At 47.0% G+C, this 18233-nt stretch overlaps 1 protein-coding gene across 2 annotated transcripts in view; it reads left to right on the top strand.

The window, feature by feature from the left end:
• Positions 1–18233, top strand: part of SLC13A3 (solute carrier family 13 member 3) — a 69425-nt gene that overhangs the window by 35302 nt on the left and 15890 nt on the right. For both annotated transcript variants that reach the window (XM_032419244.1, XM_032419245.1), the window contains exons 5-9: positions 2234–2416; positions 4588–4713; positions 8716–8811; positions 9776–9880; positions 14146–14243. In XM_032419244.1, coding sequence (XP_032275135.1) covers positions 2234–2416; positions 4588–4713; positions 8716–8811; positions 9776–9880; positions 14146–14243 — 608 coding nt within the window. The remainder of the gene's footprint in view (positions 1–2233; positions 2417–4587; positions 4714–8715; positions 8812–9775; positions 9881–14145; positions 14244–18233) is intronic.

Genomic DNA, 18233 nt, shown 5'->3' on the forward strand with positions numbered 1-18233 from the left:
AACCCACCGTAGAGGGTTATTTTGAGATTAAATGAGATAATGTTGAGCAAGCTGGATCATTGCTGGGCCCTACATGCACAGATGAGAGTGCTTGTTATTCATGGCTTTGTTACCTTGGGTGATAAAACAGCGGAAGTAAAGTCACCTGCTCAAGGCATTGCTGGGCATCAGTCAGGTCTGTTTTATTCATTCAACAAATATTTATAGATAGCTTACAATGAGCCAGGTACATCCCCAGGCGGGGATGCAGCAACGGACAAAAATCCAGCCCTTGTGGAGTTTACGTCTCAGTGACAAGAAACAAAACACACGAGTAAAATTCACAGTATGTCAGATGGTTGGTGAGAGCCATGTGGGAGAACAATGCAGGAAAGAAGGCTAAGGAAGGGGCCTGTAGGGTGTGAAAAGACAGTTTTAAAATGAGTGGTCAGGAAAGGCCTCTCTAAGAAGGTCAGGCTTAAGCAAGCACCTATAGGAGGTAAGGGTCAGGGGGGATCTTTGGGAAGAGTGTTCTTAGCAGAGGGGCCAACCTGTGCAGAGGTCCTGAGAGTCCAGAGCAGCCAGGAAGCCAGTACGGCTGGAGTTGGGTGAGTGTATGGTAGGAATTGGGGTCAGAGAAATTGCTTGTGTGGTGAGGGGTGGTGGTGGAGGGACAGAGCATGAGGAACCTCATAGGCCAATGATGTAGCCTTGACTATTAATGACATGGGATCCAGTGGACGCTTTTAGCAGAGGAGGGACATGATCTTATGTCTGATTGTCTTATTCCATTGTCTCTGCTCTTTCCTGGCACTGTATCTGGGGGCTTTTAGTCCAGCTTTGAGATACGGTGTCTGTGATTGGCCCAGCCACTCACTATCGCACAACCTAGGAATCTATTTGAACCCTGCCCACGCAGAGCTTGTGCTGAATCTAGTGGAAAAGACCCAGCCCTCATTCTCTAGAACTCCATGTCAACTGAATGCAAACCCCATTCATTGGATGGAGACTCTATGTCCATTGGAACGAAAGTCCCCTTTCTGGGCCTCAGTTTCCCCAACTGAACAAAGGGGCTTGCACTAGATGAGCTCTCAGGCCCCTTTTGTTCTCTCATTCTCATTGTGAGGCTCAGTCTGGTTGGGTCCCCAAGTCTGGGGGTGCCCACAGTTCCTGCCAGAACTTTCCCCCTGAGAAGTGACATCAGTCTCCAGCTGCTTTCAGTCCTTGTCTTCCTTCTAGACCCCAAGTCATATCCCAATTGCCTTCCAGGTAAGGGGCCTCTCATGTAGTAATTAAGGCCAGAAGATATTTGAAGTATCTTTGATTCTCTTAAAAAAATTAATTTGTTATACAGGGACAATTCTTAATTTCATTCACTTACAAAAATTTTGTAATTGCACAATTTAAAAGAATACTCTTAAACAAAAAGAAAAATGTACCCAGCATCTCACTCCCAAAACAGTTAAGTGAATACTATTCTAGATTATTTCTGGATACCTCTCTATGTATATAAATGCATTTGTAAAATAAAAACACTGATAATGCTGTATGTGCTCTTTTGTAACCTGCTGTCTCTCTTAACGGAATGTAGGGAACATCTTTTCACCGTAATAAATTTACGGCAATGTAATTATCTTTTAATTACATAATTAACAATTCTTAATTTCATTCTTTCCCAATATTCTTTTAACTGCACCAGAAAGACCCAGAAAATACAAAGAAAGAAAAAAAGAAGGGGAAAAAATCCATATTTCCACCCCCAAGAAAGGCACCAAGACAACTTTGTGTACACCATTCTAAGTTTTTCTTAATACTCATATATTCATAAGTTATGTGAATATTTTAAAAATAAAAAAAATTGAGTAGTGCGGTTACCGACCCTTTTTCCCTTTACATAATAGATATCTTTCATCTTAATAAACATCCATCTGGATCATCATTTTTAATAGCCGTGTTGGTGTTCAATCCAGAAAAAGGATCATTTTTATGTAGCCAACCCCTTTTTGATGGAGATTTAGGTTGTCTTCAATACAAACCATAGTTAGTGCCAATGCAAACTCTTACACCTACACCTGGGGCACCTGCCCAGAACACTTGAGCTGAAAGGTTGCACATCTTTAGAGGCTTTTGATGCCGGTGCTGAGCTGCCTTCCAGGAAGGCCACTTAGTTTTCCCAGCCCACCTGGTGTGTTTCCCCACGAGGCCAGAAAATCTGAGTGTGTTCTGAATGGCTTCTCTTTGCGTTTGTTTAAAGCAAAGACTGCCCTGAGGCCGACGCTCCATTGGACCTTCTAGCAGACTGCAAGAAGGAGGAGGAATATCGCAGAAACATCTGGAAGGGCTTTCTCATCTCCATCCCCTACTCGGCCAGCATTGGGGGCACTGCCACCCTCACGGGCACGGCCCCCAACCTCATCCTGCTTGGCCAGCTCAAAAGGTAAATGCAGGTGCGCCCCACCTAGCCCTGGAGTTTCTGCTCCTCCCACCCCTCTCCTTCTCCATTCCACATTGGGGAAATCTGTACTGGATGCCTTCTCTTGGCCAGCCTCTGGGGACCCAGCAGGGTACAAACCCAGCAAAGTCCCTGCCCTGGGGAAGTTCCGTTTTGGTGGGGGAGACAAGCAATAAAGGAAAAGGGAAATGGGTATATAATATGTCGGTGTGATAAGTTACAAAATAAAATAAAACAACGGAAGGCTATGGAAGGGACAGGAGTGGGTGCTATTTTATACAGATTGGCCAGGGATATGGGACCTCTCTAACAGAGTGACATCTGAGACCTAGAAGCTATGTGAGCACAGGAGGGAAGAACATTCCAGATAGGGAATAGCCTGTTCAAAGGCGAGCAGCACAAAGACAGAGAGGCTGGGGTGTGGGGGGGCAAAGGGAAGTATGGGAAGAGCTAAGGTAAGTTGTTAGGACCCCAGCTTTTCCTGCCAGTGAGATGGGGGGTCAGTGGAAAGCTGGGAGCGAAGGAATGACATGATGTGACATCTGCTCTAAAAACGAACCCCAGCTGGAAGCTTTGGTCTGTGGCTGTGAGGTCCCGGGAGAAGCTCTGCAACCAGGCACACAGGCCAGCTGTGGGATGGGCTCTGCCACGAGCTAAAGTCTCCCCAGTGTTGAAGCTGCTCAAACAGTGTCTGGGAGTCCGTCCATCAGGGTGGGAGAATAAAAGAGAAAGATTCTTTTGAAGAAAGTCAGATGGCATGACTTGTCAATTCCCTTATCCCAAGTCCTCTTAGTTTGAAGATGTAAACAATTCCAGTATTTCGAGATTCTGTTCCTAAGATTTTCTGAGAGGTGGGGATTCTAAGATTCCTTTGCAGTGGAGATGCATTTGGCAAACATACACAACGGAAGTATTTACTATCAACATGGCCCCAGGTGCTGGGCAACTTCTTTACCTGACAGTCAACCAAAGAAACAAGGACTTCCTAGGAGGATGGGGGAAAGCTGGTCTTCCTGAGAGCAGGTTTGCTATTACTTTTAATCAAAGTGATTTTCATGAGAAATTCTAAGTACACTCGTGTTTTGCTTCCTGAGCCGATTTTAAAACCTTAATCCTCCACTATATTCTCAGGTTCTAAAATCTTTTGATTTTCCAAGTTGATGATAGAAGCCAGTGATCCTCAGCCACGGGTGCATATTAGAGTCAGCCGGGAGGGTGAGAAAAATATGCCTGGGTCTCCGTTGCAGAGATTCTGATTCAGGAGATGTGGATGGGGGCCAGGCATCAGTATTCCCCCCCCATTGACTTAAGCCCACTGCACACCTTTCGTGTCTTTTCATCTTTGAGCAAGGCCTGGCTGTGCCTTGTGTTTTTTGCTTAAGGACTGAAAAACCAGAAGCCAAGATGGTCCTGCTTGAGACGTGAGGACAATCTGGGTTCGGCCCCTTAGTGTCCTCAGTTAGAAGGAAGTACCAGCAAAGGGCCAGTCGGCCAGGAGGATGAAGCTGGAGCACATCCCCGGGGTTGGACAGGAAAGATGTGGGCTCTGGGGCCTTCTGGGGCAGGTACCGAGTTGGGGGATAGGGAGGAACGGGGCAGAGAAGGGGGCAGGTGCTGTCAGAGGGTTTTCGGGCTGCCTGCCCGCCCTGATGCGAGCAGGACTTTGTTCCAACTTGAAAAGAAATTAAGGAAAAAATACTGGCGGTATAAGTAAAAATATCAAATGTGAAGGAATTTGAGTCAATTACATGCAAATCACATGCAAACCACACACAACATTTAATTGCATGAGCTTGGACCTTCTGGTCTAGAAGGAGGGGATTTAGAATGAATGCCAAGTAATACGGGGTTCTGATTCTCTAGCCAGGAGCACGGGAAGGTGGGGAAATGCCTGCCCTGAGTGTCCCCCTTGGCCTTTGCTCCCCAAATACATTTTATTACTTTACTCTGATTATGTAGGTACATTATAGAACATTCAGAAAATGTAGGGGAAAAACTTGAAATACCTTCAATCCCACTGCTAATATTAAGCATACTCTAGTTTCTATATATAAACCTCGGGGTTCTAGCTAAGAAAGAGCTGCCTGTATGTATGAAGTATACGTCGGCGTGGCTGACCTTGGCTGGATCTCATCCCCCCCCCCCACTTCTTCCAGTTTCTTCCCACAGTGCGATGTGGTGAATTTCGGCTCCTGGTTCATTTTCGCCTTCCCTCTCATGGTGCTGTTCCTGTTGGTGGGCTGGCTGTGGATCTCCTTCCTATACGGCGGAATGACCCTGAGGTACCCCTCATGCTTACTTCAAGCTTTGAGCCCAACTGGAGTTCCGGCTTCCTTCTCGTTGGGTAGAGAGTGGTCTTCTCAAGTCGAGTTTCCTCCTACGGAAACCGAGGATCATCCCTATAATCTCGTGTTACCGTCTCATGCGGTGACTATAGGAGACCTCACCTCCCAGGGATGTGAGGGTTATGTGGTGTGACCTGCCTGCGACGCCCAGGCCCTCAGTTAATGTCCCCATCATCGGTAATTACGGATAGCACTGCCCTTTAAGTAAGACAAACACTCCTACCAGAGGAGAGGGAAGGGCACTCTCTCCCATTTTATGGGGCGCTGGTACAGGAGATAACTTGGGGTGGCATGAGGACAAGGTATTAAATAACATCGACTCATAGAGTGAGAAAAAGAATCCTTTATCAACTTTCATAGAATGGAGCAAGTCTCAGTTGGGTGGTGGAGAAACCATAATACTTCTCCAACATTCCCAAATCAGCTTTTTTTTTTTTAAGATTTATTTATTTGACAGAGAGAGACACAGCGAGAGAGGGAACACAAGCAGGGGGAGTGGGAGAGGGAGAAGCAGGCTTCCCGCGGGGCAGGGAGCCCAACGTGGGGCTCGATCCCAGGACCCCGGGATCATGACCCGAGCTGAAGGCAGACGCTTAACAACTGAGCCACCCAGGCGCCCCCCAAATCAGCTTTTTAAACAAAGAGCAAGCGTCAGTTCCAGAGACCTAAGCCAGCTACGGAGTCTAGCCAGAGTGTAATAATTGCTTTGCTTTTGTGTTTTTATTTTTATGATTATTTTTTTTTATGGCAAGTGATTCTTGTTTTCCATTTACGGGAGTAATATAAAGTTGTCTATTTACATACATTTCTTTAATTGAAATGATGAGTCTATTTGGAGGAAAATATTAAGCAAATATGAGCCAGGTGGTATGTGGATATGGGAACATTTGTGAAGGTAGGTTACAGACGCCTGGAGTTGGGGACGTCCTAACATAGGAGTGACAGCTCAGGGCTGGGGGTAGCAGGCATGTCATAGAGTCGTTCTCCGACTCCATCCCCTCACCTCTTTGAGCCTTAATTTGCTCATCTGTAAAATGAAACCAGTAAAAGTTACTCTGGATTAAAGAGATGTGAAAATGTTTGAGACTAGAAAGGCTCTGATCATGGTGTTCCTGACTCACGTGCCTTCCAGAACACCTCAGAGGAGAAACTCGGGGTTCAAAGCCCGCGTTAGCCCGAAGAGGCAAGTCCTGACCTTGGACTCAGATGGACCAGAATTCTAATCACGCTTCCATGTGATCTTGAGCAATTTGGTAACCACCCTGAGGTTTGATGTCTTCACCTGTAGATTGGGGCTAAAAATTAGCCCCAGCTAAAGTAAAGGCTGAACAAGGCAGGGTGTGTAAACTGCCCAGGACAATGGTGGAAATAGAGCCTGTTTTTCCATTCGACCTGTTTCAATCTAATAGGTATCTGCAGAACTCGGCCACGAGAGGGTGGAGGAAATGCAGGTAGAGGGTGTTTCTGGGTAACAGAGAAGTTTCAGGCCAATGCCATGGACACCATCTTCACTCAGCAAATGTCCGCTGAGCACCCACTGGGTGCCTGCCACTGTTACAGGTATTGAGCATGTAGCAGTGGGCAAGGCAGAGACCCTCCCTGCCCTTGGGGAGCTTACACTCAAGGTGGGGAAGACAGACAGGGAGCAGCCAAGTGCAGCAGGAATGCCAGTCGTAAGTGCTGTGAAGGAAAAGATTGTGAGATACAATGCTGTGCCCTGGAGGGCTCCCACCTGAATGGGAGGTCGGGAGAGCTTCCTTGGGGAAGGGACTTTTGAACTGGGATATGAAGAATGCATAGACTTAACTCAGTAAAGGGAGGGGAGGAAATGGGCACGATGACGAGCATTCTAAGCAGATATAACAGTAAGTGCAAAGGTCCTGAGGCTGAAGGTAGCAAGGGATGTTCTGGAACTGAAAGGTTAAAGTGACTGAGTTCAGGGGATAAGGGAAATTTATGGGAGATGAGGCCAGGGAATGAGGCAGGAGTTTTCACCTGGGAACGATTTTGTCCCAGGGGACGTTTAGCAATATCTTTAGACATTTTGGTTGTCACAACTGAGGAATTACTACTGGAATCTAGTGAGTAGAGGCCAGGGATGCTTCTAAACATTCTGCAATACACAAGTCAGCCTCCTACAGCAGGGAATGATTCCACCCCACAACAGAGAAAGATCCTGCCCCAATATGTTAATAGTTCCGATGTTGAGAAACTCTGGGCTAGATCATTGAGGGTCTTGTGGGAGTTTGATCTTCATACAAAAGAGCCATTGTGAGGATTTTTAAAAAAATATATTCATTTGTTGTTGCTGTTTTAATTTGGATAAACAACACATACACATGGTTCAAAAATCAAAACAATGCAAAGAGGTATGCAGTGAGAATAGTTCTTCCCAACCATGCCTTCATTTACCCAGTCACCCAATAATTCCCCCAAAAACAGGTTTCCTGGGTAATCTTCCAGGGTTTCCTTAAACAAATACAGGCAGATATAGTATATTTTCTGGTGACTAGTCTCCCTGACAGATATGATTTTGTATGTTCGCATGTATTTTTGTAAGGTAAATTTCCATAGGTGAGATTTTGGAGTCAGAGAATAAACACCTTTTCCTTTTAATAGATTATCAAGTCATTCTCCATAGGACTCGTATGAATTTGTTCTCCCATTTATAATGTATGAGAGTGTCTGCTTCCCTGCAGCAGTGGATTTTTGCCGATCTGATAAGAGAAAAATAATTTGCATTCATTTTAAGAGCCATTTTGAGCACCTTTTCATATTGAGGGCAACATGAAAAACTTTCCTATCTTCATAAAAGCCACTGGTATTTTCTTTCTTGTGGCTTGTTAAACTGTGTTTCTATCCTTTGTACATTTTTCAAATGGATTATTGATCTTGGTCTTATTGATTTCTAGTACTCTTTATATATTAAAAGATTAGTGTTTACTCTTAATCCTTCTCATGTGGCTTCTGAATTTTCAATTATAGTTAGAAAGATTTTCCCATTACGGGAGTTGTAAAAAAAAATAATCTCATGTTTTTATTTAGTTTTTTTTTTTTCATCTGTTTGTTTTTACACTGAAATATTTTACCTGTTTGGAGTTTGTCCTTAGGATGCAATGTGAGGTTTGGATCCAACTTCACTTTTTGTTCCAGATGGCCACCCAGCTGTCCAACGATATTTATGGACACACAAAAGTTTTTAAATTTGACAAAGTCTGATTTCTCTATCTTTGGTTGTTTGAGCTTTTGGTGTTATATCTTAAGAAATAGTTGCCTAACCCAAGGCCAGAAAAATTTACCCCTATGTTTTCTTCTAAGAATTTTATACATCTAGCCCTTATATTTAGGTCTGACCCATTTTCGAGTTAAATTTTTTTATATGGTTTGAGGTAGGGGTCCACATTCATTCTTTTGCATGTAGCTATCCAGTTGTCCTAGCATCATATGTTAAAAGGCTATTCTTTCCCCATTGAATGGTCTTGGTATCCTTGCCAAAACCCAATTGAGCATGGAAGTATGGGTTTATTTCTGGACTCCCAATTCCATCCCATTGATCTACATGTTCAACACGACTGACTGAATAGCTCTTTTTCTACACCAGTCTGAGATACCAACTTGATCATAGGCTAAATCCCCAGTCTATTTCTGGACTTCCTATTTTGTTCCATTAATTTATTCAGGTGCCTGTTTGACCCTCTAAAGAATTGTAAGCCTGGGAGTCTTATGATCAGACTCACATTTTTAAAAGACCACCAAAGCTATAGGTGGGGAGAACAGATTTTCAAAAGGGAAGACGGGCAGGGAGGCCACTCAGCAGACTGTTGCAGTCTCCAGAATAGAGATAATGAGGCTTGGCCCCACGGGGTGGGGGGTGGGAGGGGAGTTGAGGAGTTAGTCATACTTGCAGTGGCCACTCTTCACCTCCCTACTCTGTTTCAGGGGCTGGAGGAAGAAGAAATCTGAGATCAAAACTGATGCAGAAGACAGGGCTCGCGCCGTGATTCGGGAGGAATTCCAGAACCTGGGACCCATCAAGTGCGTGGTACTACGGGGGTTCCTGGGGTGGGGAGGGAGCCCAGCATAGACTTTCAGGAAACCTACCTCCTGGCCTGACGTCTGGACCCCTGGGGGCTGAGTTCCGGGGGAATTTCAGGACGATGGCCTAGAAGCCTGGAGATGGAGGGTAGGGGGTGGCTTATACAGTCAGCCTCTTGCCTGGTGCTGGGGTTAATACCCTGAGGACCAGGAAGCCCCTCAGGGTGCAGTTGGGGTGGGGCCTCCTGCCCTTCCAGCTAATGCACTCTTTCCCTCCTGGCACATGGGATACCCAACACTCCCTCGGGCAGCTTCCGGGACCTTTTTCAATGCACGGTTCCCATTCAGGGAAAGTACCTAGGAGTCAGGAGGTCTGCACCCAGGACCTGGCTCTGCCACTAACTCCTATGTAGCCTTGGGCAAAGCAACTAACCCTCTCTGGGCTCTGCTCCAGTCTGTGGAATGGGCACATTGGGTAGACATTTACTCCAACATTTGGGGATTCTGTGTGTCTGCCCCTCTCCCTGTCTGTCTGCCCCCTCAGTGCGTCCATCTTCCTCTGCATGTATGACTGTCCCTCTGTCTCTTACCTACCTCTGTTTCTATCTGTTTCCTTTTTTTTCTGCTTTTCTGACTCCACCTCTGCTTTGCTTTTTCTTTCTCTCTGGTGATTCTCCTTAGGACCTTGGGAAATTCCCGGTGGGCATGATATAAATAACTTGGGGGGAAGGTGGTGCCTGAATGCTCTGGAAGGATCCTGGGGGAGTGTGGGGGCCCCTGGACAGGAATCCCTTACACCCCAAGATACCCTTCCCCTCACTCCGAGGAGTGGATTACTTCTCGAAGCTTCTCGTAGGCAGGGCCCGGGCCGGGTGACAGCCAGCAGGCACCCGCCCCAGGCCTTCCTACGCTGCCGTCCACCCAAAGCCCACCATCAGCATGGCGCCTGCTATCTGTGCCACAGGTTTGCCGAACAGGCCGTGTTCACCCTTTTCTGCATGTTCGCCATCCTCCTCTTCTCCCGGGATCCGAAGTTCATCCCCGGCTGGGCCAGCCTCTTCACCCCTGGGTGAGACTCGGGGCACGCGGGGGGTGGAGCCCCACAGGGAAGATTCTGGGATGGGCCACCTGGAGCTGGAGACGCAGGGCACCTGGAGGGGCCGGGCTAGATGTACACCCTTGGTCCCGTGTGACTATGAACAGCTCCTTCCTTTACCCTCAAAAAAGCTTAGGTACAGATGATAGAACATTTTGGGTTCTCATGTGTTAGGAGCTTTGCCTTTGGAATCAGGCAAAACTAGGGTCAAACGTCAGCTCTGCCCCTTGTAAATGGTGGTGCAACGCTGAGCACATCATTCACTCATTCATGCACTCATTAGTTTGTTCATTCAATCGGTCAACATCTATCGAGCGCCTATTATGTGCTCCACATTGTGCTGGATGCTGGGGACGCAGACAAAAGCAAGTAGCTTGACAACAAAACCCTGCAGATTGTAATGAGTGCAAAGAAAGAAAGAGCAAGAGGGCTATATTATGAAAGAACGGGTGGGGACATTGACTTTGGGTGGTTCTGGGAGGAAGTAAAGATCGGAAGAGGAGCGATGAGCACTGGAGACCTGCTGGGAAGGTCTACTGAGAGCCACAGGCGGGACCTTACTTTAGCACATTTGGCAAATTGAAAGAAGCCCAGTGTGACCGAGGAGGCTCGGCAGGAAGGGAGGAAAGTCAGCACGACGTGGCTGAAAGGGTAGGCGAGAGCCAGATCCTGGAGAGTCTTGTTGGACACATAAAATATTTGTGTCTTTTCTGTGTGGGAGGCTCTGTGCCTCTGTTTTCTCATCTATGAAATGGTATTGTCCTAGTACAGTTTTCACTGGATTGTTCCAAGGATCAATGAGTTAGTTCATGTCAAGTGATTAGAAGGGCACATGGAAAGAACTCAGGAAAGTATTAGCTCTACTTATTAGGGGATGGATGGGGGAAACAGGTAGGAGCTCTAACACCATCTAGATGAGACCCTGTCTTCTAGGACAGGGCCGGCAAACTAAGGCTCCTGGGCCAAATCTGGCCCCAGCACTTGTTTTTGAATGGCTTTTACCTTTTTAAATGGCTAAAAAATCAAAAGACAAATAATATTTGTGACACATGAAAATTATATGAAATTCAAAGGTCCATGTCTACAAATAAAGTTTCATGGAACTCAGCCACACCTGTTCACTTATGTATCGTCCTCAGCTGCTTTCATACTGCAACATCAAAGATGAGTCGGGACAGAGACCATATGGCCTGCAAAGTCAGGAGTGTTTACTATGTGGCCCTTTACAGAAGATGCTCACTGAGGCTTGGTCTAGGGGAAAGGCCTCGCTGGTGTGTGTCAAAGTGGTAACATTGGATAGCCAGCCGTCAAGATCTGTTTGAAAGTTAGAAATGATAGTACCTGCCACCTGGTAGGATTTGGGGACACGAGGGTTGGAGCACCAGCATGAATGGTGGTTAGTTGGAGAAGAACATTCCCTAGGAGGCTGGGCTGTGGGTGGCTTATCAACAATTCGATTTTGGACTTGGGTTAGACTTGTCAAGTCAAATATGTCTTTCAAATCCTGCAAGGGAGAGTGTAGAAGACTCTGAGGTCCCCAAACATTTGGGAGCTGTGTAGAGGAGAGAAATGGAAGAAGCAGGCTGTGAGGTAGGCGGGAAACCAGGAGCAACAAACAAGCAAAGGCCAAGATTGGGGAGCATTTTAAGAAAGAGCAAGTAGGCAACTGTGTCAGATTCTGGTGTGTCAAAATATGATTAGATAGGAAATATGTCCTCTGGCTTCAGTGAGATCTGATGATTTCCATCAGCACCATCCAGTAGAAATATAATGTGAGACACACACGTAATTTCCAAGTTTTAGTGGCCACATTTAAAAAGTCAAAAGAAACAATGAAATTAATTTTAGTAATATATTTCATTTAACCCAGTATATTATTTCAACATGTAATTGATATGAAAATTATTGAGATATTTTACTTTTGTTCATACTCAATCTTCAAAGTCTGGTGTGCATTTTATAAGGCAGCACACCTAAGTTTGGTATTGCCAGAATTCAAGTGTCCACTAGCCACGTGTGGCCGGTGGCTGCCATATTGGATAGAGCAGCTCTATACTCTCGGAGTGTAGTGACTCTCGGAGCCTCAAATGCCCCATGGTAAAATGGGTGATATAAGGTTCTGATCTCATGCGGGTTATTATGAGGAAGAAGCAATGTCATTTCATGGAGCCAAGAAGAGTGGCTCTTACTACCATTGTCTTATTTTTCCAAAATGTAGATACTTTGTCATTTTTTTTCAGATGAAAAGTGGGTGTTGCAAACATTCCAACAATACAAAGACAGTGAAAATCACCTAGAAACTCAGTCTCCAATTCTGATACACATCTTTCCTGACTTAAAAATGCCTATCCGGGAACGGTTCTATCTTAATCCCATGGGTGGTTACAAAACTGTATACATTAGCCAAAATGTAAACTATATCCTTTAAATGGGTGCATTTTATTGCATGTTAATTATATTTCGATAGATTTAACTGTAAAAATACATGCAAACTAGCTAAAAAGAAACCTATCTAAACAGAAGATTTTTTAACAGAAATGTGATTACAGCAGACATATTATTTGTGATCTGCTTTTTCCTTTTTTGTTTAATTATAAAAGTTATGCATACTCATTATAAAAAACTTCAAATAATGCTGAATTTACCTTTGGTAAATGAAGAGATTATCCAATTAAAAGTTTGGTGTCTAACAGATCTGATATACACAGGCACACATAATAATACATACACACAGACATATATACATGTATACATGTTACAAAAAATTAGAAAGTACAATAATATAATCACGGGCAACTTACTATTTCTGACCTACTTCATTCTTTTTACACCCTCCATAGTATTCTACAGAATGATAGCACCTTAATCTATTAATCAATTCCTTTTGGATTGTGTCTCATTCTGCAAATAAAAACTTCTCTTTTGATTTACAAAATATCTTGGTTGCACTTCTATGTCAATGCATAAACATTGATGTTATCTTTTATCTTTAAAAAACAGATGCAGGGTATTTCATTATAGATATACTATTATATATACATGTATAATATACATATTTATTACATAATAATATACATATTACATGTATATGTAATATACATATATACATACATTTATATATATACATCATATACACAAGTTATTTACACATGTCTGTATTAAAAATCTTCCATTTTTTCCCCTCTTATCCATATTGAACATCCCTATACATAATCTGTGTACAAGAGCCCAGTTTTCCAGATAACTGGAAGTACAATAACTGGACAAGGGGTACTCACATGTAAAGGATTGAAACCTGTTGTCAGCTGCCCTCCAGAAGGTTAAACCAGTTTCTTTTCACACTGCCAGTATGTTTTCCAACGTCCCCATTAGGTACTATCATCACGCTTTCAAGTTTTGCCTGTTAGCTGATGAATGATACTCCATTAGTGTGGGGTTTCTATTTCTCGAATACAGTGATATTGACCATCTTTTCTAGGTTCTTGGCCATTTGAATACTCTTCTTCCCAAATGTGTGGGATCAAAGGGCTTTTGTGGACATTTGGCTCTATGCTTCATTGAGCTGGGAGCCAGGCAAATCTGGGTTCAGTGCCCATCTCCTGCATGGACCATGGCCTGGCCTTGAGCAAGTTGCTTCTGCTCACTGAGCCTCAGATTCCTCATCTGAGGTGGAAGCTGCCTGCCCCAGAGGGCTGTTTCTGAGACTTCTGTGAGTTTAATGCCTCCACAAGACATGGAGTGGATCCTTGAAAGGCAGTAATTAGATTGTGAGGGGCTGTGAGGCTGCTTCCACCTGCTTTCTGCTGGTGCGGATGGGCTGCATCTCTGAGTAGTAAGCTGTCCATCCCAGGAGGAAAGCAAGCAGAAGCTGAACAAATGCATACAAGCCCTTAGAGAAGCCCTGGTTCTGGTGATTCGCAGGAGTTCCACAGATCCCATATTTGATGGTGCTCAGATTCTTCCCTCCTCTTTGGTCAAGTCTGTCTTCCTAGGAGGATAAGCATTTGTCTCCTGTGGCCTCAAAGGCCCCAGGGAGCCATGCGCAGAGAGAGGGCTTCAGCATCCCGGCAGTTGCATCCACGCTGAGTGCAGGCAGGGCGTGTCCAGTGGCCTCCAACAACGCTCCCTTCACAGCAAGTGCCTAATTCCCTCCCACAAATCCTCATTTGCAAATCTGCCAAACTGGTGGCCCCGCTGCGGTGCCCAGGGTCACATGCTTTGGGGCCTTGTCATTGTAGGTTTCTTTCTGATGCTGTCACCGGAGTGGCCATTGTCACCATCTTGTTCTTCTTCCCATCCCAAAGGCCCTCTTTCAAGTGGTGGTTTGACTTTAAAGGTAAGGTGTCAGGGCTGGGGTCTCAGTGGGCTCAGTGAGGCTGTGACTCGGAGCGTGGTGATCATGGCCTCGAGGCAGGGCCCACGCCTGGGACCTGACCCCCACTGTACCAACCGTGTGGTCCCGCTTCTTCCCTTTTCTCCGTCTGAGGCCTTAGCTGGTCCGGGCACTCGGAGGTGCCGGCCGAGGGTGGGAGTTAGCAACTAGAGTTGGCCAGATCCAGCCGGCTGTCCGCTTTGTACGGCCCAGGAGCGAAGAATAGCTTTTACATTTTTGTAATGGTTGAAAAGAGTCAAAAGAAAAATATCTCATGACACAGGAACATCACATGAAATTCAGATTTCAGTGTCCATAAATAATTTCTTCAGTAAGAAATTTGTGGACATTTATTTAGTTAGTTACACAAGTACCTACACAGTAGCCTCAATTTTGCCTCTTGGCTCACAGAACCCAGAATATTTACTTGCTGACCCTTTTACAGAAACACTCTGCTGCCTCTGGGTCTAAGGCTGGAGTTGGGACCCTCACTCCGGTGCCCAAGGGGCCAGACGTGCAAATCTCAAGCTAGGTTGAACCGGATAGGAAGTGGTGGGGACCGAGGCACAACAGCCTAGCAGCGTCCCAGGTCCATTTAAAAGGATCACTGAGCCACCCAAACCAAAGCCTCTGCAGGCTGGCCTTCAGATGGGTTCCCAGCAGGTGTCTGTCGGAACAAGGTGCCGCCACCTAGCACCCGTGACAAGCTTAATCCAGCTGGGGCGGTGGGATGAGCTTTGCACCGGGCGTCAGAAGTGGGGTGGTCACCTAGAGTCACAGGCAGGTTAGCGCCATTGTGGAGGAGGGGTCTGAGCGTGGGGCATAATGGAGGGATCAGCAGGGAGACGATATCACAGGGCCCCAGAAACAGTTATTGCTGCTGAGTGAACACCGGGTCCCAGGAGCTGTGGGCAAAGACTCTGCAATCCGGGCAGGATTTGTCTCTGCTCCTCGGGCTGGCTTCCAGCTGGCTTTCTTCATCACGCACTCCGGGGACCATGTCCTGGCCTCTCCGTACTTTCTACTGCTTCTAAGCTTTGGCCTCTTTATCGCTTCTGCTGCTGTATAGTTCCTGATTTTTTTTAGAGCTTGGGTTCCCTAAGCGCGTCTTCTCCGTCGTAATGCCCACATTCTCACGGCACCCAGTCCCACAGCCGGCCGGCTCACGCCCCCCCGTAGCACACGGCCTCCCTTGCTCTCTGTCCTTTCACCTTCAGCTACGCATCTCTGCACCTGCTGTCCCTCTACCTCCCGTGGAATCTGCTTGGTCTGCCTTGATATTTGGGCAGCTCTCCCACCAGGCCACCTCGTAGCCTCGTAGATTCCCAGCCAGCCTGGGGATCGGCTGCCCTTGGTCGGGTCCCGTCTGTGGTTCCGTCACCTGTGGGCGGGCTCCAAAAGCCCAGAGCTTCCTCTCAGCCCGGGCTGTGGGGAGGGCCTGTGATGTCCATGTCCGGTATCCCAGCTGTGTTACCGAATTTGCTGGGTGACCCTGAGTAAGTTCCTAGGTTGTCTGGGCCTTGCTTTCCCACTGAACGAGAATGAACATGTCCCTTAGATACTCTTCACCCCTGGCCTTAGTAGTTTTATAGAACAGAGGTTGCAAACTCAAATGCCCACAGGGAGGGAACAGTGTTGGGTGCAGCAGACTGGGTGCAAGGAAATGGGTTTCGTGACACACGGCCCCCCCCCGCCCGGCTTTCCTTTTACATTGTTGACACAGAGAACAATGTCTATATGAGGAAAACAGCCGCCGAGGATGCTCGTGAGTGGCACGACCCCTTGCGTCAGGGCACCCCCCTCGTGTCGTGGGGTCTGTGGAAAACTGGCAAGCCAATAGCCTTTAAATAAAAGGGCAGCTGTGACTCAGTTTCCGCCGAGTGTCACCGTGCAGGAAAGCAGGACTCGTCTTGCCAGATTTGCTGGTTTTTCAAGAGAAGCAAAAAAATTGTATGCAATCTCCCTGATTTTAAATGTTGGCCACGAATCTGAATTGAAAAACACCGTGTGGGCCAGCAACAGCAGCGTGAGAACACATCTGGCGGCTGGGTCTGGTCTGCCCACGGAGTACAGCATGCCACTTCCGCGGAGGGCTCTTTGGGCTGGGGGTTTGGGGGTTGCCTGGTGGGTGGGGAGACGGGGGCCTCCGGGAGCACCACCTGTCCTTTGGCCACCAGTGGGCCTGCGCAGACCGGGCTGAAAAGATGCGTTCTCACACTCAGCACCCAGGACTTACATGAAGCCTGAGAGAGTGGCCAGTTTCCACGGAGAGAAAGTGACCTGATCAGGGTCACACAGCTAGCTAAACAGAGACAGAGGGTAGAACCCAGGCGTCCAAGCCAACCTTGATTTTCTTATTGTACCCGCTGCCTTCCATTCTTCCTTGGGTGGGAGTCACACTTGCATTTCTGTCCCTTTATGTCACTCAGCAAGTATCAACACAGTGCCCACTATATGTTGGGCACTGTGCCCATGGATGATGATGGGGATGATAATGATGACTTCCATTTCCTCTCTGTCCACCAAGCTCTTCCTCCAGATATCGTGTGGCTCACTCCCATCACTATACTCAGACTCTGTCCAAATGTCACCTCCCCAGAGAAGCCTTCCCTGACTATACTTTCCAGAAAAGCATCCCTCCCTTGTCACTCTCCACCCCTCTACCTTATTTTCTTTCCTTCCTAACACATTAAATTTCCTGACATTATATATTTATTGGTTTCTCACCTGCCTCCCTTATTGGAAATGTAAGTTCTCCAAGGGGAGGGATTTTCTCTGGTTTTGGCCATTTCTGAATCCCCAGTGCCGAGAGGAGTGGTAGGTCCTCAACATACATTTGTGAAATTGAATAACCAAGGACTTGCTCTGGGCCACACCCAGAGCTGAACCCTTTGCCCCCACGGCCCACGTCATCTCCCCAGTGGGTCTTTGAGGAGCTACAATTGCTCCCTTTTGTAGATGAGCACGCTGAGGCTCAGAGAAGTAGAGTCACTAGTTCAAAGCACACAGCCGAAGGGCAGAGCTAGGATCCAAATCTAGTTCAGCTTCAGAGCCTGTGCTCTTAGCCTCTGCTGCAGACAGCTTGGGGCTGGACTGTGAGAGGCCCATAGTTAGAGGCTGTGCTTTTTTTTTTTTTAAAGATTTTATTTATTTGACAGAGAGAGACACAGCGAGAGAGGGAACACAAGCAGGGGGAGTGGGACAGGGAGAAGCAGGCTTCCCGCGGAGCAGGGAGCCCGATGCGGGGCTCGATCCCAGGACCCTGGGATCATGACCTGAGCCGAAGGCAGACGCTCAACGACTGAGCCCCCCAGGCGCCCCGAGGCTGTGCTTTGAAGAAACAGCAGCAAGGGCATGGTAGGATGGGCCCTTAATGAAGACGCAGGGGGTCCTCATTAGCAATTACCGTGTCACTCATTTAATTGCGGGATGTTAAACCCATGGTCAGGGCCTTCTCCTATGTGGGGCAAGTCCCTTTCCTTTTTCAGACCTTGCCTGCCTCTTTAGTGAAATGATACTTCGTTGCCTAAAGGCAGAGGGCCGAGCCACCCAGCATCTCCAGCTTTCATTTCAGATAACGAAATACGGAAAAAGCTGAGAGGGAGAAACAAAATGTCAACGGTTGTGTGACCAGGAATTGTCCTGGGAAGGAGGGCACCGCCATGCATGAGCCAGACCTGTCCTCCCCGCCTCCCTGGTGGCCGCCTGCAGGGACAGTTCCATTTCAAGAGTGTTCACTGTGCACCAGGCATCGGGCGATGCATCTGGCATCCCACTAGCCGACAAGGGTTTTGGAGTACACACCAGGTGCTAGGCAGTGACGCAGGGATGCGGCTGTGAGCTGACCAGGACCGTGTCTCTCTCCACCGGCAGCTCCCTCATGGCCTCGTCAGTGTTCACGAGCACCCTCCAGGGACTGTTTCTGTGCCGCGGGCCAGCCGAGGAAATGGGGGC

The sequence above is a fragment of the Phoca vitulina genome, unplaced genomic scaffold (genome assembly GCF_004348235.1).
Source record: "Phoca vitulina isolate PV1807 unplaced genomic scaffold, GSC_HSeal_1.0 scaffold22, whole genome shotgun sequence".
Taxonomy (NCBI): Eukaryota; Metazoa; Chordata; class Mammalia; order Carnivora; family Phocidae; genus Phoca; species Phoca vitulina.